Consider the following 24,483-nt stretch of genomic DNA (forward strand, 5'->3'; position numbering starts at 1 on the left):
GGAACCTCCTTCTGAGTTCAGAGATCTTCTGGGAAATCTTGGACAATATCAACAACTTCCATTTCCAAAGAACATCCAGATCATTTCTCTCCTTTTTGCTATTTTTTGTTAAATTTCACTGATTTTCTAGCTCACCCTAAAGCCTTGTTTTAAGTCCAAGCATTAGTTTGTCAATCAAGGAAAAATCCTTTTAGGGAATGGGCAAGCTTCACAAACTAAATTCTTTGACAGCAACAGAGTATTAGCAAGATTTATGTGTGGGCAAGGATTTCATGCTGAAAGGGTAGCCAGAAAAGGAAAAGGCTTAAAGAGGACACGATCTGAAACTTGACCTTTCTGCTCCCCCCTCCCCATCTCCTTCAGGTTTGGGAAATAGATCTGTTCCTCTCAAAACTGACTTGTAACCTGCCCTTAGGTCAGATCACTATAGAGCACCAACAAGATCATCCAGAAGCTTGTGTGTGTGTTTCCAAGCATGTATGGGTGGGTGCATTTAGATATAGGGGGAAGCAAAAGGTGCACAGTATTTGTCCTTACAGACAGTACAATCAGTCGCTATAAGAGAGAAGGGGCAATGATCTGATGGGGACTATGGAGTTTCCAAATGTTCATAGTGCAGTTGCTCTAGAAATGTTTCTTGTAGTCCAATCTGCAAAGAGACACAACACTGCTGTGCATAAGCTGCGGGAAGAGAAACAAGGGGGAAGCCTTGTCCTACAGCAAAACCAAGGTAAAAGCTGTACATCTCCCTTATCAAGTGTTACCTTAGCAGAATGAGGGGATTAGGGAATCAAAGGAAACAAAGGTTGGGTATTTTGGTGGGGGAGGTTGTTTGTTTTGTTTTGGAAATATATCTGGATAAACAAGAGTTTAACCAAAAAGGGGGATATTACTTAGTCTTTCACTTTTTTCTTTCATTTTTATTCTTTTCTGCTAGTCTTTGGATGAAAGCTACAAGTTGTGTGACTGTTTTAATAGTGTGTAAAGCGGCACATGATTCTCTATATCGCAATGCAACTGGAAGCAATTCAAGCACAGAGCACAACAGAGGACTAAGTGCAAAGGAACTCATTGTGGCTACTGTTGCAAGGATTACGAATGCGGACAGTGAGATACAATGTGAGATTTTATCAGAGCTACCGGATTGTCTCTGTAATTTTTTTTCTATATCTTTTTATCTATCATCTGGATTTTTGCAGCACAGGCCTCATAGTCCTAGATTTTATAGCATGAGATTCTGTACCTCTAAAGTATGATGCAGAAATCACCCTTAATTTGAAAACAAAGCCAGTGTTGGAACAGACTGAAATGGACAATGATTCAGTAATTCTATTTCCAGCTGCTGCTATAATAAACAAAGAGAAGAAATATTTCATGTGCCTATATAAATAAGATTGTATTAGTGTACATAGTTGTGATTAATAAAAGGGATATCAGAATACGACATTTATAGCTTCATTCAAATCAAATGGTTAGATTGTGTTTTTCAGAGGGTATAAATTTTAATAGTGACTTAGCAGATTTTTATAGTTGTTGCTGCTGCTGTTTTGATTTTGGAATTAAGCAAAGCTTGCATTCCTATTTGTTAGTTAATGAATAATACTATTCACTGATTAAGTGACATGCCACTGAAGTTTATATAGATTTCTCATATTCATTTTACTTCATAATAACTTTCCTGGTGAAATAGTTTAAGGTGAAAAGAAGGCCAATCAACCAGAGAAATTCATAATTGATCAGAAACTGGTGTCGCGTTGAGCGACCGGTCTGTTGTTTCGGCTTTCTGGTTGATTGCTGAATTCCTCTCAGAGAATAACCCTCGCAAGGGTGAGTTAGTCCTCGCAAGGACGAAGTTTAAAGTAACCCTCGCAAGGGTGAGAAAATAGCCCTCGCAAGGGCGAGATAGCGCGGGACCCTCGCAAGGGTGAGGCTAGGCAAGACTCTCGCAAGAGTGATTGCCAAGCAAGCACAAGAAATAAAACACACAAAACACAAGAGATCTTAAAATGAGGCAACACTTTGAGCCTGGGGGAGATGGGATTCCCTGGCTGCCCTGGAACAGATGGAAAATGTCCCGGCTTCTCCTTCTCCTGCTCCTCCTTCCCCCAGGCTTTTTGCTGTCCCCTTTTATTGTGCTAATTCAAGGGAGGAGGTGAGAGAGGAATTTTACAGGAAGGTAAAGAGATACAATGTTAATCTTTTAGACCAGTCTACCTGACATGAGCCACATACTCTGTAGCTGCTATTTTGTAACTGCTATAGACAGGCATATCTTCTTTGAATACACATTCTTTGTCTGCGGTTAATCCTTTATTAACTCCCTTCCTGTCAGTGCTTTCCTTCTATAATGTTCTGAACTGAATACGTGCTTTTTTGCAAGATTTCTTCCTGTGGAAAAATACAGGACAGAGCCAATGTAAAATAGTCACAAACTGGAACCTAATTTTCTTTTCCTTAACCATTAAGTCACATAGGTTCCTAAACCTTGTCCTTTTATCAATCTTATTTTGAGTGGTTCACGATGTCCACAGGGTACAGTAAAAGAATCTCACTTAAAAAACAGGAGAGCTTTTATTACAGAGTTGTGATTGCCATCTTGGCTTTTTTGACCATACCTAGTGATACCCCTGTAGCGGTGATATGTGTTTAAAAAGAATTAAAACCATGGGGTGATAATTCAGTGGTTTCACTAGTGGTAATGTTGCTATTTTTTTATTTGTTGTTCTTATGAGAAGGGGAGTGGGGAGAGATGAGGAGGAAGAGGAGGAGAGAGGAGGGAGGAGGAGGAAGAGGAAGATGACAGAAAGAGAGATGGAGGGAGGGAGACTATTTGAAGAGTGGTGGCTAATTACACAAACTGTTTATTTAACCTAACAGAGCCTTAACATAAGGATTCCATTCAGAACTGGACCACAGAACCGGTGGACGAGCATGCACACGCACAATGTTACATTTGTAAAAGTGGTGTGCACACATGAAACTATCCTCTTCCCCCACCCCACTTCTGCCACCTCTGCCATATCCACCGGTCCCCCAAGCTGGAAATGTTGCCTTAACATCTTTATTTTTAAGATTAACTTTGCAAAGTGTATAGATTTAACATTGTAAAATCACATGAACAAAAGCACCAACAATTTGCTGCTGAATTTCAGCAATATAATCTGCAAAACTAAGCCTGGGACCTTCGGCTGGTCATCCCATCTTTTAATATAATAATCTTTAGTGGGACTATTCTTAAATCACCCTCACACAGTTTCAGACATGCAGTTGTGTATGATTATCTAAAACTGAGTAAAATTTTGTCCTTTGCCACACTATTACAACCAGAGCAAGGCATCTTTCCATGCACAGTTAAAACATCTGTGTTCTTAAGGAATCTTGTGTGATTGAAAGGCTTCTCCAGTTGCTTTTTTGTGTTTTGTACAAATATCTGCAGGGCTAGACACCGCTTCTCTTGTGGATACAAGCAGAGGCTATGCACCCAAACACGTGTGGAAACAACTGGAAAATATAGACTTTTCTAAACGATGTGAGTGCTTTAATCGTTCAAAGAGAATGCTCTGCTCATGTTATCTCTTTCAAATTTCTTGCTTAGCCCTAAACAATTTTTTATCCACCAGATAATTAAATTGTGGAATTCACAGCCAAAATTAGGTCAAAATGATAGCACTTGCATGAATGAGGTGGCAGTCTTTGAATTTGATATATAAATGAAAATAAATAAATGATGTCATTTTGCAAATAGCACATTATCTAGTGACATAAGTATTGATTATGGTGACATTTGTGACATGACAAGAAGATTCATGGCATAAGGAGGATAAATCAGCTTGGAATCAAAGTGTGCTTACCTAGGCATTCCAGTGGCTGTGTGGAATGAAGAACTAATGAAGAAAGGATCATAGAATATTGTAGCAGAAAGATCTTTAGTAGACAAGTGAAGGGAATTGAAGCAATCACCTAAGAATGCTTCTTTATTCTGTTTTTCTATTCTGCCAGTAAACAGAAGAGGAAGCAAAATGCTGGTCTTATATAATATGAACAGACTCTGTGTTGGTTTGGGTCTGTTGTTTATAAAGAAGGGTAGTGTACCAAACCATTCTGATGTTCCATCAGCAGCTGATTCAGCCATCACTCTCTGTGGTCTGCCTGGGTCAGCTGCAGCAGGCAGGATCAATCAAAGCATGCTAGGCTATGTGTGTTTGTTGCCAAACAAGGAAAATCCATAGCAATGGACAAAGTGGAAGATTTTCCCTTGAGCCAACACATTACAGAAATGGTCCACAGGAAGATTCTGTTATTGTGCTTTCTTGCCAGCCTTTTGATTACAATAATAAAATCTAATACAAACTACAGTTAAAGAAAAATTGAGCTTCAGGCATCAAGCCACAAGAAGTAGGTACCAAGTTCACCAGGAACATCATGCAAGTTTATTTCTTAGTTTGATTGTAGGGATTTAGGTCAACTTCCACCACTTTGTAAATAGTTCCCAACAATTTTATCTGCATAATTAATTATCAGAAATCTTCATGTGCTTAGTAGACATAATTAAAATGCACCTCCTTTTTTATGGCCTATTTGTGCAATTTGATTGTTAACCAAAGTCCACCGTTCAAAGAACTTGCTCAGCCTAGCACTATCACACTTTAAGGATGGTTTATGATTTGTTTTTCTGTCCAAAGTGATACTTGGAAGGAAGAAAAGCAGGAGAATCCATCAATCCTTCTTCTTAATTTGACCCCAATTAAAGCAGTACAAAATATGCACAGCCAGGACAGAACAGCCATGTGGTCTAGTCACTAAACAAGGCAAATTTAAGAAGTATAATCCTCGACTATAAAAAAAGTGGCTTACCTCAAAAGCAAATCAAATGTACTATTTTAATCAAAAATACCATTTTCCCCTTGTAAAATTAATAAAATAAAATTTATGCAAAAAGTTTCAACTACCACACTAGTTGTACTAGTTTTGCATGCTTTCACTGCTGCCACACAAAATTTGGTTTTTGTACTGATCATAGCATAGTTTGATCCTGAAAGAAGAGGATTAGTGTAATATACTTTTGACTAGGATGTACTGTATTGCATCAGGAGCAATATGTAATCCTTAAACAGATCCCCTTAAAAACTGCAATAAACAATACATGTTGGATGGTTTCTATTTCCTAAGCTTCATAAGAACAAAGGTGTTCTGTTAGTAAGTGTTTGCTGAACCTGTTCTGTAATAAGTCAATAGAAATATACTGTGCCTAGCTTTAAAATAAACACCTTTCTTAACCCAGGGAAGTTTAACCTGTGTAGATTGCCACGTGCCACTCACTGTCAGGGTGGGCAGTTCAGGAAGGGGTGCTAACTTTGGTTTGATATTCAGTATCATTCAACCTTTTAAGGACTGTTTTTTTTGGAAGAGGGGGGCTGGTCAAAACAGATGAAAGCAAATCTGTAATGAGCACAGTGCACCCCTGTCTTTGATTTACTGTTAGTATCCATGATGAGAAATAATTGCTCTTCCAAATTAATAAAACCAGGCCATTAAAGAAAAATGTTACTTCCAGCCAATTTGTAATAACTTACTTCTATTTTGGGCACTCCTGTTCTCAGGTCTACCTACTGTGTCAATTTGGAGAGTAAAGAAAATGATCTTGTCAGTGTATTGGGGGGGAGGCTGGCTGACAAGAGGTGAAAAATATGAAAAATATTTTAACTCCAGATAACATTTGGAAGTGGCTTAGGCAAAAACCAGGAGGAAGACATACAGCAAATCAGGTTTGCAAGGTTCTATCATTAGTATAGCCAATCTCAACAAAAGTAGTTTTGATGTCTTGATGGGTCTACCCAATGGGACCAACAACAATCTTTCAAATCTGATTGTATTGGACTTAAAATATGTTTACACATTTTTGCCCTTGCCACAGATCTTTCATAACTCTATCAAGGTCATCTTCCTTACTGTTTACAGTTGGGATATAGCTGGTAGTATGGATCTTAGACATTTTCTTGGTGTAGACTCAAGAGAGTTTTTCTACATAAAAAGTCCCACCTAATCCCACAATTTTAGGGATATCATATATAGTTATTTTAGAAGAGTACTGTATTTAAGGAATATTATTGCCTACCCTGTTATGATCTTTGTAGATGCAGACACATTAGATCAGGGTTGTCAAACTCAGATTTCATTGAGGGATACATCAGAGTTATGTTTGACCTTGGGCAGTCAAGGTGGGTGTGGCCAGGGAGGCCATGGCCAGCTCAGCATCCCTCGTTTCGGGAACGCCTCTGGTATCCTGAGCACTCTGCCAAAGAAAGCTGGCGCCCAGGCTCTGATTTTGGCCTGGATGGCCTCCTGCAACCCTCTGCCAGTGAAAACAGCGCTCAGAAGGGCCACCTGCTGGCAGAGACATTGGGGGCTGGTCCTTCACTGTTTCTAGGGCAGCCCCGAAGGCCAGATCCAGCCCTCAAGCCTTGAGTTTGACACCCCTGCATTAGATCATTTGAATATCTTTTCCAAGGCCTTCTTCACTACTTTACCAAGTGATACTCCATGGAGTATTTTTGACTACTTTTCCTTGCTCCTCCTTCCTGTTGCTGGTGGTTCATAAAAATCAGAAACTGCCCACCACTAAATATCTTCACTGTTTATTCTAAAGATATAAAAATCCATAATATATATGAATTATTTTGCTAGCATGTTAGCATATTTTTTTACCAAGAAAACCACAAAGAGAGAAACAAGTCATAAAACTGTTATATGTCATCTGATTTGACTCTTATTTGGCTCTTTGGATTTTAGGAGTAACCATTTTGTAATGAAGAGCCAGCTTGATTCAGTATGGATGCTGAATAGAATACATTATGCAATATAGTCAACATTTAAACTATTCAATGTGTAACTAACTACTGTATATGTAGCTAGGTGTAAGTAGGTAACTTGTATACACGTCAATAGTTTCCAACAGAGGAGGAAATGCTGCTCCAGGACTGATAAGATTGTTTGGACCTTGTACTTTTTCAGTATAAGTATTTTTAGCAGACCTGTGATAGTCAGGCAGCAAATTGTAACAGGCAAACCTCTCGGAGACAACATGGCTGAGACAAGGCCAAGCCAACCCAAGAATAAATGCTTTTCCTGGATAATGGACATTGCAAGTAAGACTCCTTTTCTCTTTTCTTTCCCCCACCCCCACCCTTCCAAACAAATCTAGCCTCTTACTGGATTGGGAAGAGGACAATTGCATCTCTGTGGAGGAGGGAGTTCCAGCTATAGTAGAAGCTGGTGGAGTGAGAGGACAAGAATAATATTAGGAACAATTGTAAAGGAGACAAGAATTGCTGACTAATAGCACAGTCTCTGCCATAGTTGACCAGTTCCTGGAAGCAAATGGAGGGATTAAAGAACTAAAGAGTCTAAAGGGAAAACTTATTAATAAGTTAGATGAAGAAGCAGACAGCAAAGCTCACATTCCAAAGCTTACCCATGATGTTTGGCCAGCCTGTGTGGACTGAGAGCCTCAGGGCAGAGAGGATGTGGTGAAGAGGATGGTCTTGCAGAGACATAGAATCTTACTGCACCCCTGCTAACACCCCTCTGAATAGGGGTAGGTGGCATAACAGGAGAGTGATTTTGATCTCTCTATCCCAACTCTCACGCTGCAGGGTATATTCCAATGAGCTAACAGATATTTCTTGGCTCCTCCATAGACAAGGCTGCAAAAGAATATTGCTAACCTTTCGGCAGATTTCTGCATCAATGCTATTCAGACTTGAAACCTCCCTGAAGAAACTTTGTATTTGGCCAAGATGGGAAAGTTTGTATTTGGCCAAGATGGGTATTTCACACCACCCAAATTCAGTCCCTGTTAAACTAGGGCTGAGAGCCAAGACAGTGAGGGAGGTCGACATCCCTTGGGAATTGCAAAATATTAATGACCAATCAAACAATCCCTCAACTAACGTTAGAAAAAAAATAAGGACAATAAAGAAGAATATTTAACCTACACAATGGAAAAGTTCAGTTCATGGATGAGAGGAAGAGTTAGTCCACCAGTTTGCATACTCTTTGCCCAAGAGACCAAGAGAACATACTAACGGAGATTGAAATAATTGGTCAAATGTTGAGATTAACAACTAGTGCAACAGAAAGCTTGAATGTTTTGCTTCCTTCTGGCAGTTCCTATGTGGAATTGCTATCATGTCAGGCTTCTGAAAGCATTCAAGCCCCAATAAATAAAAAGAAAAGTTGCAAAACAAAAAGGAAAGGAAAGGGACATCTAACAGGACTTAACAGTACAAGTTCAAATTAACCATTCAGTAGAACAACTAGACAAGGAGAAGGAAAGCTGGCGTACCCGCTCACCTGAAGAAATGTCAATCTTAGAACAAAAGTAGAGGAACACTGGCAATCAAGATAAAGAGGAGCAACAAGATTTGCAACTCACAAGGAGAAATACCAAATCTCTCAATAACTGTCTCTATGGGAAGCATAGTTAATATTGACCAGCTCCAATGTCAAATTGACATCCGGCATTCTTACCACCTAGCTAACCAACCAAGCCAGACCATCTTGCCTCCAGGAAACCCATTTCTGACTTCTGAAATCGGCATATGTGGGCCTGATTAGGGTAGATTGCAGGAGGGATAAAGAAATATAATTTTATGTTGTTTTATTATATTTTACATGTTTATGTATTAAATTATTGTATTTTATCCTATAACGTTTTTTATCCTATTCTCATTTTAAACTGTTTGCTTAGAATTTTATGGTAATATGTGTTTGAACCTGTATGTTGATATGGCCTATAGTCTAATAAAAAAATAAAAATATGTAATAGTCTCCAAGGTCAAACCTTGGCAAACCACCTTGTCACAACAAAAGCTGAGAAGAATCAAATTAAACTTTTGCCAGTTTGCTTAAGATTAAAGACGAATATTATTACACTTTTACAGATCAAAGCATAGTTCAAGAAGGCATAAGTCACACTTCTTATTCATTTGGAACAAATAATAGATGTTTACTACAAAGTATAAATATAAGCTGAAGATTCTCCTCTGCACTTTCTGTTAACAGAATGCCTCGAATTTAAACTGCAAGAGTTTCATTCACCTTGTTGTCCTCATTTCTTGATAGTTTTTTTTAACTTTCACATAAACTAGGTGTCACAAACCAAAACACTCAAGAGATATTTAGAAGTATTTTGTATATATTTCAGTAGGCAATTTTTTTTTTCTATCTTGGGAGCCATAGGATCTGCAAAGGCTTTTCTAACCCACTACAGATCTAAGGACTAAGATGAAGTGTAGTTGGAATGCCTTGATAAAGATAAGAATTTCTAATGGCAGATTCCTGCAAGTTGAATGAGAATCAGCCTGAAGAGAACATATAAGTAAGGAATTGATTAAGGAATTGGAATAATCTCCCAAAGGAACTTCTGGGAGAGCAGTGAATTTTAAGTGTGGAATGTATGTGGTAAGATATTTAATGATTTGAAACAAGAAACTAGAGATGAATTTGTAAAGTAATGGCCAATGCTTTTGATGATTGAATTGAACTGAAACATGAGAGCCAAGTGAGATTATTATGGTGATTTATTACAAATGGCCACTTCTTAGTTAAGAAATCATGGCTTTCTATTATCCTCAGGAAAGCTTGCAGAATTTTGAGATTAACAAAATTAGAAATAAGATTTTACAAAAAATCTAGGAAGATAGAAAAAGAGAGAGGGGGCAAAGTAGGCAGGGGAGGGGAGGGGAAGAGAGAGGAAAGAAACAAGCAGAAATGAGAATTAAGCACACTCAGTAATCATTAAATGTGGGATATAGTTATGAGGCAACAATATACAACAGTTAGGTCTAGATCCTATTTGTTTCTACTCACCCAATTTCACACTACTTCTGTCACTTAATATATATATATTTCTTCCTCCAGGATGTATTTTTTGCAAGAAACAAGTAATTACAGCCTGCTCGCCTCAAGGTAGGTGGCAAACTATTCACAAATGAGCTGCTAGTTCCCTATGTTTCTGCAATTTTCATTCTCTAGAATAACGTAAAAAATATGAAGCATTTGAAAAGATTTGGAAAGCAATGGAAAAGTCTGTAAAGGCATTATAATTCTGTTCATATATTCCACCTGAAGTGGAATTACATTTGTGTCAAAGAGATGGGGTTATGCTTCCTGATTTTATTCCATTAGTTCCCAAGCTCCTCTATCCAGCAGGAAGTTAAGAGAGAAAGATCGTGCAAGATTGTATTGACATTCAAGCACAAACAAGCAGAACTTCCCCTGGAAAGGTTGCTGGAAAGATCAGGGCTGATAGATTCAAGTTCACCTTTTAACATATACTTTTTCCATTCAACATGTGGACAGTGGCCTTGTTACCCATGTTTTAAAAAAAATCAAAAGCTTGAAAAAAATCTTAAATTAACACGTTCCTACATTAAAAGGATGCCTTTAGACCTGAATTATTGAAGCAACCAAAGCAGGTCAACCTGGAACTGTATTTTCTGTTAGAAAATTTTTCTTATACCAGCTCATATCAGCTATGAATCTTATTTTCATGAAAATGGGAGAATTGTTTATCTTGATGAGACCAAAGACTCATTTAATCCAACATTCAGTCTCCATCCCTGATTTACCAGATGCCTGTAGAAAGTGTAGTTTCGTGAAAATTGAAGTGTCAACTAAAATTTGAATGGGGTGAATTTGTTGGAAGTCCTGACATGAAGAGTTGTAGCTCAGTGAGACATGCTTATAAACAATACTGGGTTCCATCTCCAAAATCTGCAAAAGAGCTGGAAAATACTTATGGTGGGAATCTTGGAACACTCTCACCAGCCATAGAAATCGATACCTGCATTGCCCAGAACTCCCAGATTTTGAATATATAAAAAAGTAGGATCTTTGTTATAAGCTGACTGGGAAAACCAGGAACTGCATATCCAAAGAATGCCCAATTGGGGCAAGCTCTATTAACATTTAAAGAGGTCTTGAGGCAGAATGCTAATTGAAGCATCCTGATTTTCTTTATTTTCATTGAAATCAATAACTTAGTGAAAAGGAGGATAAGAGAATTCAAAATATTGATATTATTATTACAATAATTACTTAGTTTATCAGTTCTGCTAGCCTGAAGGAAACTTACTGATCCTATTGGTCGAACATTGAACCATATTTTGATGAAGGCTTTTTTCATTGATGGTCTGTGGTAATTATGTCCCTTAAAATATCCCATTGATAAAGAACTGTAATAAATGGTAGATTGTTGTATCTGCATTAGAGTTAGCAGGACCATCTTTCACCTTTTTGGCATTTTGAAATGTGTGTTTGTGTGTGTGTGTGTGTGTGTGTGTGTGTGTGTGTGTGTGTGTGTTTGCGTGCACCAGCAGAATATCTTTAAAAATTGCTCAACACACAGTGTTAAAGAAAATTCTGGTCTATTTTGTGGCTGAATAAATGGGCAGATGATACCTAGCTGAAGAGGAAATAAATTTTATTCTGTAAAAAAAAAACAGCAAAAAAACAGCTGTGGAAGGTAGGCTACAAGGTTAGGAAGCTAAGGATGGTAGTACTTATAGTAACAAAGGGCTTTAATTGAATAGTGTTGGACTTTGATGTGAAGTATTTTAGATATGTAAATTGACATGTTTCTTTCCTGGGCACAAGTGAAATCCATGTGAAGTCCAGGAGAGGACGATCCTTGTTTTGTGGTGTGTGTGTGTGGTAAATCTCTTCCCTGATGTGGAATTTTATTAGGGGCCTGATCTCAAAGTGAAGTATTGTGATTTCCTCTTATCTTGAAAGGGTTCCATTTTATGTTTGCTTGTCAGTGCCAGCTGATCTCCTGGAGAAAATCATTTAATCAATTGCAGCCCAAGGGTCAAATGCCAGCAGAAAAAGCTTAAGCAGTTTATCTATATCTTTATTTGAGGTTGCTGATAGATGACAGGTGATATGTGACCTCATTAAGGGATGTGTGTGTCATAGGGGCTTTTTTTGTTCCATTTGGAGGATATAAGCATTTTTCCATTTTGACTCTAAAAGACTCCTAATCCTGTTTGCAAAGAAAAGAGGGGCAAAGATATTGCACACTGTATAACAAAAAGTTTGCCTGCATTTGATATAAACTTTATTGAGGCCAATGAGAACCAAAGATCAGACTTGGTAATACTGCACGCACTTTACTATAATTTTTTTATAATCTTGTTTCTTTTCTGGAAAGACGTACAAATGGAAAATAGTAATGTCTGTACCTTATATAAAACTGTATGCATGATAGGATGATTATACCTACTTACTGTGGCCAGAATTGACAACTGACCTTTATTCTCCTTTCCAATTTATGAACTTTCAGGCACTTTATTCTTTGTTCCCTGCTATCCCAATCACCTTGCACTTTTTCAGAAACCTTTTTGCCCAGGAAACAAATCTAATAAACATAATTAAGGTATATCTCAAAGAGAAAGGGACTCACCTGTAATAGAATGAAGGGGGGGAAATACCCTTTCCTTCTTCAAAAGAGAAGGAAGGACTGACAGAGCAATTACTTGGTTTCAGTGTTTGCAAAAGCACTACAAGAAATCCTAAAATACACCAGTAGATGCCCAGAGGCTCTCAGCTAAATTCCCCTGTTTGATGAGGAAATATTAAAGGCAAGGAAATACAGCTGTCATAACATGTCTTTACTTCTTGCCAGCATTTTATTCTTTGCAGCTCCGTTCTGGAAAAAAAATGAGCTGGATTGAGATTGATCCCCTAATATAATTTTTATTGAAAACAAGAAGGTGGCATAGTTATATAAGAAATCAGTTCCTGAAAAGTAATTCTGTGTCTTTTAATATCAAACAAATCAACAGACAAATGAACAGCAATCAAAATAATAGAAAACAAACAGGATCTGAAGGAACTTTAAATAGTTGAACAAAAGGTTGATGAACTTGTAAAATGAATGTGTGGATCAGAGTTATTTTTCTGGCTTATGCCTGCATGTGTATCTATCTGTACAGGTTGCATCTTACTGTGAAAATCTATGCGGTCTTTGATGCTCTCTGATGATGTTAACCAGTTTGGATAATGAAAGGTCTGCAACTAAACAACAAGCTCAGAGAGCATCCAGGACCTCTCACTTAAATCCTAAAATACAAATATTCTCCTTTATTGGTACTGTGAAAATTTACTCACTATAGAGGGCTTTCATCCTCCCCCTTCCACTGATGTCTTTATTGTTCAAAGGCTGGGATGTTTAATGACAAAGTGAAGTGGAAGAAGGGAATCACTCAATATTGGATGGAAGTTGTCTGATTGAACAGAAATTTACTCACACACGTTTATGCTGCTGCCTAGTTTTTCCCAAGCCTGCTCTTTCACAAAAGTTGTCAAGCACATATCCCCGCCCTTTCCTGTAATTAAATGACCTCAGGTTTGGAAGTCACCTAGCAAGTTGCATTGGGGAAAAGGGGGTGTGGAACTGCCTTTTCTATGTATATTTTCACTTTTTGTATCTAAGGGATAACACATGTGCGTGCCCTGCAATCTGAAGTGTCTTTTCCAAAACTCAATGACCACAAAATTATTATTTATTTTAGGAACCCAGTCAACAGAAGTTTATAATAGTAATTCTACTACACAGTTGTTTGAGATCTCCTCTGAGAAAGGTAGGTGGCTAAAAACAAGTAAATAACCAAATAAAGTAAACAACCAAGCTCAGAGAGCACCAAGGGCCTCTCATTTCAATCCTGAGCTACAAATATTCTCCTTTATTGGTACTGTGAAAATCTACTCACTATAGTGGGCTTTCATCCTCCCGCTTCCACTGTTGCCTTTATTGTTCAAAGGCTGGGATGTTTGATGACAAAGTGAGGTGGAAGAAGGGAATTACTCAATATTGGATGGAAGTTCATTGAACAGAAATTTATTCACACAAGTTTGTGCTGCTGCCTAGTTTTTCCCAAGCCTGCTCTTTCACAAAAGTTGTCAAGCACATATCCCCGCCCTTTCCTGTAATTAAATGACCTCAGGTTTGGAAGTCACCTAGCAAGTTGCATTGGGGAAAAAGGGGTGTGGAACTGCCTTTTCTATGTATATTTTCACTTTTTGTATCTAAGGGATAACACATGTGCATGCCCTGCAATCTGAAGTGTCTTTTCCAAAACTCAATGACCACAGAATTATTATTTATTTTAGGAACCCAGTCAACAGAAGTTTATAATAGTAATTCTACTACACAGTTGTTTGAGATCTCCTCTGAGAAAGGTAGGTGGCTAAAAACAAGTAAATAACCAAATAAAGTAAACAACCAAGCTCAGAGAGCACCAAGGGCCTCTCATTTCAATCCTGAGCTACAAATATTCTCCTTTATTGGTACTGTGAAAATCTACTCACTATAGTGGGCTTTCATCCTCCCCTTTCCACTGTTGCCTTTATTGTTCAAAGGCTGGGATGTTTGATGACAAAGTGAGGTGGAAGAAGGGAATTACTCAATATTGGATGGAAGTTCATTGAACAGAAATTTATTCACACAAGTTTGTGCTGCTGCCTAGTTTTTCCCAAGCCTGCTCTTTCACAAAAGTTGCCAAGCTCTTATCCCCGCCCTTTCCTGTAATTAAATGACCTCAGGTTTGGAAGTCACCTAGCAAGTTGCATTGGGGAAAAGGGGGTGTGGAACTGCCTTTTCTATGTATATTTTCACTTTGCATGCTGTGCAATCTGAAGTGTCTTTTCCAAAACTCAATGACTACAAAATTATTATTTATTTTAGGAACCCCGGTGACAGTAGAAGTTCATAATAGTAATTCTACTCCACGGTTATTCAAGAATATCTCCTCTGAGAAAGGTATGTGGCTTTATAAAAACAGGCTGCCTTAGTAAAAGAGAAATTAGTTTAAATCATACTATATTAGACAGCTGGCATTACACAGTGCTTGTATCAGAAAATCCTTATTTTATATCTGCATATTGCTAAGAAATCACTAGCTGGTTTTAGCCAAACTACTCCCTTTCAGCCTGAATTCCCTTTCTGTAATATGAGGACAATAATGACTTACTTTATAGACCAGTCATAAAGCTGACAAGAAGTAATGTACGTGAAATGCTTTCAGTAATTGAGAGCACTATATAAATTAACGGTACAGTACAGCACAGAAAAGAAGCTGATTCTAAGCAATTCCTCCCTTTTAAAAATTTGGTTCTAAAGATTTATAGGTAGCCTATGTTTCCCAATTAAAGAAACAAATTAGCTTCAAACTAATTTGCAAATAGATTATTAGGGCTGTACTCTTTCTCATTAAGAAATCAATTCTATGAGATATGAGATATGAGATATTCTAAGTGGTCTGGGGGTCCCTGCTCAACCATCATGGATTTCGATGAAATTTTGTGTGAACATGCAGACATGTCCCCAATGAACATTGGTAAAGTGTTACATTTGCCAATGCAATACTTGCACAGATATAGTCATTTGTGTGACCCCATACTGCTGCCTTCTACAGTATGACTGTGAGGTTCCAGCAACTTTGAGACATAATGTTGTTGACAGAAACGAAATTTGGCCATCTTGTACAACTTTTTGTGCTCTATTAAACAAAATAATAAAAAAAAATTCATGAGCAATCTCCATCTAGAGCAAAGTTGGCCAAAAATATTGCGGCTCAAAAAAGGTTAAAGTTTGGCTTTTTATATTTCCTGAAGAAAAGGTATGATAAACGTGAAAATTTGTGCATAATCACTTAGCAACACAAGGTTTTCAAATATAAAATTTCCTTCTCCTACTGCTTTTCAATAGTTTACAAATTGGATGTAAAATTGACATATTCTGTAATTTTTATATTTTCAGCCCAATTTCACAAAAAAAGGCTGTCTGGAAACTCAGTTAAATTATTCTCATTAGAAACCCTCTAAAAAAGTAGGGTTGTTTTTTTGTGAACATCCAAATCTGACCCTGCTTTCTTCATAAAGATCAGCCAAGATTGATTAAATACTGCAACCTATAGATCCCTAATTTAATAAATAAGTTGCTTCCATTAAAGAAAAAGAAAACATTGAGTTGCGTAAGAAGTGCCTTTTTACTTGGCAAATTTTAAATGGGCACTACCAAAAGCCCTAGTTCAAACAATACTATTAGATACTTTTTATGGGGTAGAAGAAGTACAGTAATTGCAGGTATAGTCAACAGTAAATGTTTTCATTAAAAACTATCAGTTCAATGGAAGAATGGTACAAAATGGATAAGATTATGATGCCTAAGCATTACTGACAATTCTCCATTTGGTCAAATCTGCTTTCACCTATAGTAAATGATACTTAAATTCATTATCAGTTTTTCAGATGTTGTATCCAATATCATAAGAGAAATTAATATCCTAGATTACCCACATTCCCACAATAATGTTATTTATTGTAAGAGGAGAATTTTGAATTAATTCTAGCTTTCTAATTTTGGTCAATTGGACATTCCAATCACATCCCATTTATATTCAATCAATTTCTTGATGCTTTTCTATTGTGATACTTGATAATTTTAAAAAAGAGGTGGATAGATTGAGAGGGAGAGAAAAATATCAAACATTAATTACAATCTAAGTAAAACAATAGGCCCGTTTCAGATGAAAATTTTGCAAAGCTATGACACAAATAGTGATTATATGATCAACTCCTTGATATGCATACTCATGAAAAAGTATATGTTTTTGTCCCAAACACTGCTCAACATCTATTATTATAGTGGGGAAAGATTCTGTAGAGACTGTAATAGCACAGAACTCCAATAGGTTCTTCAGCCTGTGTTTTCTGGTTGTGTGCTACCAAATCTTCTACAACTTTCCAAGCTGGCATATTAGAGTATGCATTTTTCTGTCTATCCAAATTGTTCATATTCTTTTCACAATTTCATAGGTTTTCAAGTGAAACCCAGCCAACCTGAACTGAAAGATCAGCACGGTAACTATATTATATTGTCTATCCCATTTCTACAAGGCTGTGTAATTAATTTATATACTTCAGTAGTTCAGCAAGTCTTTTTTTTAAGTTTATCAAAGTATCTCAGTAAATTATGGTTTAATCTGTTAACAGGAGCTGTAGAAAATATTGACTAATGTTTTATTTAAATTAGGAAACCTGGTCTTCTGAGCTTTTTTAAAAACCCTAATATTTATTAGAATGTTCCTCTCAATATATGAAATGAGCAGAAGTAATATATGCAGAAGAGGGAGAATTCTTGGCAGAGATGACCAATTTAAAGGTATATTTTTCCCTTTGATTCCCTCTAATTCTTTTCTGCTGGTAATGAACAAAAGTATGGTTCTCAATGGACAAACTTGTGCTTTAAAAATTCCAGTGTTGACAAAGTCAGCATTCAAACTTTGTTCTATTTTGCTGTGAAATGGAACTCTTGGGCTCAGGATACTGGAAATGTCCATTTTGGCCAACAACTCTAATCGCCTTCATTGCAGGCATCCAAACTAAAGTATCCCTGACAAATACTTGAACACACCCAAGAAATAGAAGATACCAACTCTCCAGATTGTTGACTCCTCTGATTCTGCTGTTAAAAATGTTTTACATCCCGATTTGCCAAATTAATACTATATCCAAAGTTTTTGGCCCAGGTTATCATTGTTTCCTTCACAGTTTCTTCTTTCTTTCTTTATTTTATTTGGTTGGTCAATTGCTTACAAGGTATAAGTAAAACATAGTTATGAATACATGGATACATATAAGAAAATAAAAGAAACAATAGGACAGGGACGGTAGGCACGTTGGTGAGTTTATGCACGCCCCCTAGGTTTTCTTTTTCCAGTTTATATCTTAACAAATATTTATACATTTTGGTAATCATCTTTCTCTCTGGCCCCTGTAAAATTTTATCCAAATCTTGTTGGTCCAAATATATCCCATACTGTTCTACGTCTTTCTTATATCTAGTTTGGATATGTAGGTATGGCTACCAATCTATTTGTGTTCCTTGTAACACAAGCTCCTGCTTAGATTTTAATTTTCCTTGTTCATCTAATAGCTCTTTGTGACTCACTGTCTTGTTTAGATCTAAAATATTCAGGTATACCATAGATTCAATGGTTGACATCCAGACTGGGATCTTTGTATAATGGTTTCATTTTAGTTTTTCCCAAACCCTAGTAATGTATCTCTAATTTGATGTTTTCGGAAATACAGATGAAATTTATTTTTCCCTTCCCACATGAACGCATGCCAGCCAATCTGCAGGTCATGTCCTTCTAATATTAACACTCTTTTATTCTTTAGATTTACCCAATCTTTAATGCATGTTGCTATTGCAGCCTGATAATAGAGATTCCAATTTCTCCACCACTTCATCTAACTTATTAACAAATTTGTTGAAGAACTCAAGGATTGAATGTTATGGCAACCCACTCAGCACCTTATTCCAGTGTGATGAGGAACCACTGATGATCATTCATTGAGTATGATTTTAAGGCAGCTACATATCTGCTTAATTTCACTTAATTCAGCCTACTCCTAAGTAGCTTATTAATCATTATGTCATGTGATATACTGTCAAACACATTGCAAAAATTAACATGTTACATCTTCAGCTATACCAGAATTTATTTTTAAAAGATAATGCTAGTTTGATAACACTTGCATTGACAAAACTATGCTGACTTTCAGATAATTACTACACTATTTTCAAGATGCTTACAAACAATCTTTATAACATCTGCTTTAGCATCTTCCATATTGAAATCATTCATTTCCATACCCCCTTTTATTTTTTCCGACCAACTGTATATATGTCTATTTGTGTACCAGCAGAAAAATTCTCTGAACACAAATCAGAATGGGATTAAATATGGCAGACACAGCAGAAAATGTCAGAAAAAGAAAAAAATGAGTTTGTAAATGGGTCAATCCAACCAGGAACTATAGAGAACGTGAGCAAATCCATCATCAGTTCAGCCTTATGTCAAAGACTCTTGAGCAGTGAATTGGAATGGTGCCAAATATTTCCCTTTCTCCTGGTATTTGTTGCCTGCCCTGTGCTTTTTTGTATACAAATATGGGTAAGCACACAAACAACTGAGGAAAAAAGCAGAAGCATGCACACATTCATAGGAGGCCACACAATTCATTATTACACTAGAAAAAAAGAAAGAAAATGCCTCCTATGGCTATTTATTGCTGGTAAAGGAATTCCATGTATAATGATCTTTGTGCTTTCCCTACCTCATTGCAGATAGAGACAACATCTGCTGTCTTCGAGTTGTCTGGCATCTTACCAATTTCTTGATATTTCTTAAGATAATACATACAGCTTCTGCCAGACCATCTGCAAATTTTCTCTATAATATGTTGCTGTTGCTTTACGGGAAACTCACAGTAGCAACTCTCAAATCAAATGAGCTACCTATAAAAGTGGAAAAAAGTTCACAACTTATTGTTCATCTTTGAATTTTGCCTGTATTTAGTGGCAATAAAAAGCTCCCTGACAACCCAGGAATGTATATTACTTACAGAAAGAATGTGAGACATTATGCTTGAAGACTTAAACTTGTTCCAAATAAATGGACATTCCCCGATTGTTTTTTCTTGATCTCAGTCTTCCCTCTTCCTCCTTCAGCCTGTTCTTCCCACATGTCTGAGGGAAGATATAGCAATAGCACTTAAACCTATATACTATTCCATAGTGTTCTATAGCACTTTCTGAGTGGTTTATAATGTCCGTATATTGCTCCCAATCTATGTCCTCATTTTACTGCCTTCAAAGGAAGGCTGAGTCAACCTTGAGTCCATCAGAGTTAGCTTGCAATACTGCATTCTAACCACTGCATCACCATACCTAGTTGTGAATGAACAGAGTGTCAAAACAGGAGTTGTGTGTTTCTGCCTTTTATTTCATGTTAGGTTTGATTAAGTTAATTTTTAGTTTGGGTTGGCAAGTAGCATTTGGCCACTTTCTTCATTGAACAACTGTTACAGTTATTTTATTTTTATTTTGAACATGCCTGAAAAAAAAAATTGTCTGTGTGTTTGTTAGCCTCTTTTGCCAACATCAGCTGTTGGCTTGGTTACAAGCATGGCACAAGCACTGTGGATCACAACTACAGATTCAGTTGCATTTTTATTTTTTAAGACATCACCAGGAAAATAATTTTGTTGCTTATTTGTCCATTCCTAGATTTTCAAATTATTTAAATGGTGTGATAGAAACACACACACACACAATATTAATCATTACTTATGGTTAATTTAATATTTTCTTGAAAAGAAGTCACCAGAAATGGAAATTTATAATTTAGGTTTATTTACATCTGTGTACAGGCTAAGCAAAAGAGAATTTTATAGTATTAATAACAGATTTCCATTTTCCACTAAAGAAACCAAAGCATTTAATGGTAAATATCAAACCTTCCCTTTATTTTTCCAGTTATATTAAATATGAAAAGAAAAATAGGATAGTCTGATCTTTTCTGTTCATTAATCATTAGAAGATGATGGCCAAATTTAATTCATGCAACAGCCTGAATAAGAACTTTAATTCCCTTTAATTCATTTTTCAATGGAAACACATTCATAGTGACTACTTGAAGTCAAGAGGTAAGATTTTTGGGTGCCGACATAAGAAAGTTGCACTCAGAAGCATCTCTAGCCATCAAGAGAAACACAGCAGAACAGTAGCTTGAGGCTCATTCAGATTAACCCCAAATCATTTCAATATTCTCAAGACTAATAACTTGTCCTCTTCCCTATACTAGGCTATAAATCTTTCAGATTACAAATGAATTCATTTATAAATGAATAATGATGTAAAAGACTACCATACTCCCTGTTGATTATAGTTGCCATTGAAATTAAAAATAAACAGCAATTAGATTTTTTAAAAAAAACCAAAGGCCCAAGTACATTTCCAACTAAAAAAACTTGCAACAATTAAAATAACATAAGCTTTAACTAAAGCTAAAGACTTTTTCCCTGCTCTATCTTTTGCACACATACATACAAATGCTTTTGTTTCTCACAAAGATACAACTTTCTTAGATCTTCTACACACACACACACACACACACACACACTGTATTTTTGATGTACATTGACAATATGCTCTGGCAGCTACAGCCATCAGATTTGTATTGCAAAAGTCCAAGGACATGCAGAAAATGCTCTTTGCCATCACCTAAGTCAGTGTTTCTCACTCCCAGCGTGGACTTCAGCTCTTATAATTCCCCAGCCAGAAGCCTGGGGGCTGGAGTCCATGCATCTTAAAAATTGCAAAAGTTGAGAAACACTGACCTAGGAAAGAGCATTTTCTTCATGTCCTTGGACTTTTGCAGTGAAAATCTGATGGCTGTAACTGCCAGAGCATTATAAAAAAAGAGACCATAGTGTCCATCTGAAATTTTTCAGCCCAAGACTAGTGTAGTTCTACAAAGAAACGAAGCAGATTTTAAAAGGCAAACAAAAGTTGAGTCTGTCAGAGGAAAGAGATGGATGGAGAGCAACCTTTTAAAAAATGACTGGATGCTGTTATAATTTCAAATGCTTTGCAACCCTACAGGAGATCCAATGTAGAACTTAAGGGAGCTTTTCATGTCCCTAACCTTTCCCAGTGTTACTTCTGTGGAATTAAATTCCTTTACATTTGGTGTATGTTTTAGTTGAGATAGCAAATAGTAAGATGGGTTTTTAAACCTGGGATAGAAAGTGCCTGCCAGAATTTGATGTGGCCTTTGTTTGTTCAAATGGAATAATGTATTCATTTAACTAGCATACGGCATTATCATACATGGACTAGTAATATATATTAACATTTCACCTAGATTAGTACAACACAATAAAATACAATCGTTGAAAAGATCTATGTTCAAATACCAATATCTAGGCCAACTAACCATTTAAGTGCAGCATAGTTTATATTTTTTTAAAAACGCATTACCAGCAGCCTGGTACAGAATTCCAGCTGATGATGGTATCTTTATATCATTGAATGATTTCTTGTGAATTCTGCTGCTGTTTTGAGCCTTTTCAGTTATAGCCTGACAAACAGCAAAACAGACCACCAGTTTAAAGAAAGACCAAGCTCCCAAATGGTAAAAAGTAATTTTCAGAAATGTGCAGACTAGGAACCTCTTAAATGCATAAAACTGCTTTACCTCTCTTTAGGTTACTGAAATAGCCCTCTTCCATAAAAGGCCATATATACAAACAAGCTTATTAAAGAGACAGATGCCTGGTGCTGATTGAGACAGACAGATGGCTGCTCAGCTCATTAGGTGGCTCACCGGTCCATCTTTTCTTGCTTGAAGTTTTGCCTTCACTCACTGCAGCCTAGAAATGAGGTTAAATCCTAAACTATCCTCCAGCATTTGCTATAGCTTCTGACACAAGTCTTTTCTTTGGCAGCATCTGTCCTTCCCTGTAATCTCAGGTACAAAAGAAAGTTGTCTCCCTAACTGTATATATGGAATAGTGTAACTCTGGGAAGCTCCAATCTGAAATAGTGTATTACTGCAGTTTGCTCTACATAGGGCTGTCACCTGGAAATTTCTGAATAAATTATCTGAGTAAAGATGTTTGAGAATATGGAAGTTCTCCCAAGGAATACCTTCACTTTGAAAATTGCAGTGGTTGCCAGGTGATTGTCAGCAATCCAAGGTGCTGAAAGTTCTACATATCTCAGGATCAAGATTAACTGGTGGTCTGATTTCTGTTCCCCATGGGCTCTGCCTGTCCAGTGAAATCAAATATGGCAAAACTACACTGGTTCTTTTCTTTTAGGAACTCCATTTACCGAGCCTTAAGGAGTTGGAATAGATTTCTTCTAGATTTCATCCTGCTATGTTTTAGGGAAACCATTAAATCTAGGCTTTTTAAGATAGTTCTGGGAGGAGGCTTTGTGTTAGTAGGGCACTCCCACTTTGTGGTATATTTGGATGGGGTTTGTTGATGAGCATAGTTTTCTTTGCAATGTTTGATTACTATGCTTTTTCCTGTTAGTTATATTATTTGTTATACTTACCAAAATATATTAATAGTTAATATTTTATTTAAAGCAATACAAACTACTTGGAGGTCATTATATAGGAACTGCATATGACCCCCCAGGTACTATTCAACTCAAATGAGTGTTTGCTAATTTACAACCTTTCTTAAAGATCAACTCCCTCCCATCCACTCCAATATATAACCATTTTTTAATTCAGTCCAAATTTTTGGTGATAGATAAAATTCATATGGGAGGACTGGAGTTTTAGGACAATTTAAAGTTATTTCACAAGATCACAAGATCTTAGGAAAAAAAACATTAAAAACTCATGACATGAGATAATTCTCAGGATGGCTATTATCTAAAAGTAGCATGGAACTTAACTGTTGGATTAGATTATGTGTGTTTTTACAAGTACAACCCAAGTTGAGTCATGCATCAAACAAAATCCTTGCTACTCAGAAATAAAGTAGAGTAACAATCAGACCAACAATCAAATAAGCACTACCCCCATCAAGAAGCTGCCAAAGAGCCATCAGTAAACAGCCCAACTAAAGCATGTCTATGACCACTCCCACTCAAACAGACAGAATATAAACTGACAGCAAGCAGCACTCCTTATTAGCACTAATGTTGTTACCTAGTTAGGGTAATGAAACATTTGCAAGAAAACAAGCAATTTCAGAGGGCACCAAGGACCCCTCACAAAGTGGAGCAGTTTGGTAAATAAGAAAGCAGAGTCCCTACCTTCTTTATAAAGTTGTAGAAATCACCTAATCTGAGCAGTAGGTGTTTTCCTACTTCTGTACCTACTCTGTATCTATAGTAGCACTTACCTGATGCAATATTGACTTTATACTAACATTGTAAGACATAACTGCCATCACCTGACTCAATTCTGCTTAGCTGACTTCTAACCCGAATAAAAATGAATGATACTATTTGCAGACAAAATCTCACAAGTATGTCAGCCTGGGAGCAAGTTATATTTTGCCCTAAGCAAGGCCACTGAACAAGAAACTGCATATATATTAAGTAGAAAGCAGTATACATTTGCTTCACTGCTCTTAATGCCAGATTGACCCAATACCCTTGCTTGGTCATATTTGTGCCTAATTCTGTTATTACTGCTGCATCTTTAAGACTCATTAGTTGTGTTATTTAGGATTTTACATAACATTTTATTGTGTTAACATAATACAGTGAGCTAAAAAAAAAACCAACCCTGAAGTATAGAAGCCCTTATTATCATTCTAAATTAGATTTACTAGTTTGTTGGCTTGTTCTTTCTAGAATAATTAAACTAGGGAGATCAATTGCAGAAGAAGGTAGGGCTTCTGCATCCGGTCATCCTAATTATTCCTGATTGCATGTTTATTTCCAGCTTATCCATGGGACAAATCATGCTTAAAATCTATGCCTTTGGACCTGAAGCAATTTGAAAAATTGGATGCATATGCAGAAAAGGTAAATAAATTCTGAAAGTAATAACAGCATGCCTCAGAGTTGCCACCCTTTCTAGATGTAACCCATGG

The 24,483-nt window shown here is 36.7% G+C and overlaps 1 protein-coding gene across 2 annotated transcripts in view; it reads left to right on the forward strand.

The window, feature by feature from the left end:
* Window positions 1–441: 441 nt before the first annotated feature.
* Window positions 442–24,483, forward strand: part of KY (kyphoscoliosis peptidase) — a 48,533-nt gene continuing 24,491 nt past the window's right edge. The window contains exons 1-6 of one of the 2 annotated variants that reach the window (XM_087933110.1): window positions 442–730; window positions 13,578–13,646; window positions 14,176–14,244; window positions 14,750–14,824; window positions 16,882–16,926; window positions 24,333–24,415. In XM_087933110.1, the coding sequence (XP_087789236.1) occupies window positions 583–730; window positions 13,578–13,646; window positions 14,176–14,244; window positions 14,750–14,824; window positions 16,882–16,926; window positions 24,333–24,415 (489 nt within the window). In that variant the 5' untranslated portion in view covers window positions 442–582. Of the gene's footprint in view, window positions 731–7,039; window positions 7,146–9,921; window positions 9,970–13,577; window positions 13,647–14,175; window positions 14,245–14,749; window positions 14,825–16,881; window positions 16,927–24,332; window positions 24,416–24,483 lie in introns of those variants that run through there. The other variant, XM_087933111.1, reaches the window with a different exon arrangement.

This window comes from Pseudonaja textilis, chromosome 4 (assembly GCF_049901715.1).
Source record: "Pseudonaja textilis isolate UNSWEBS1 chromosome 4, rPseTex1.2, whole genome shotgun sequence".
NCBI classification, from domain to species: domain Eukaryota; kingdom Metazoa; phylum Chordata; class Lepidosauria; order Squamata; family Elapidae; genus Pseudonaja; species Pseudonaja textilis.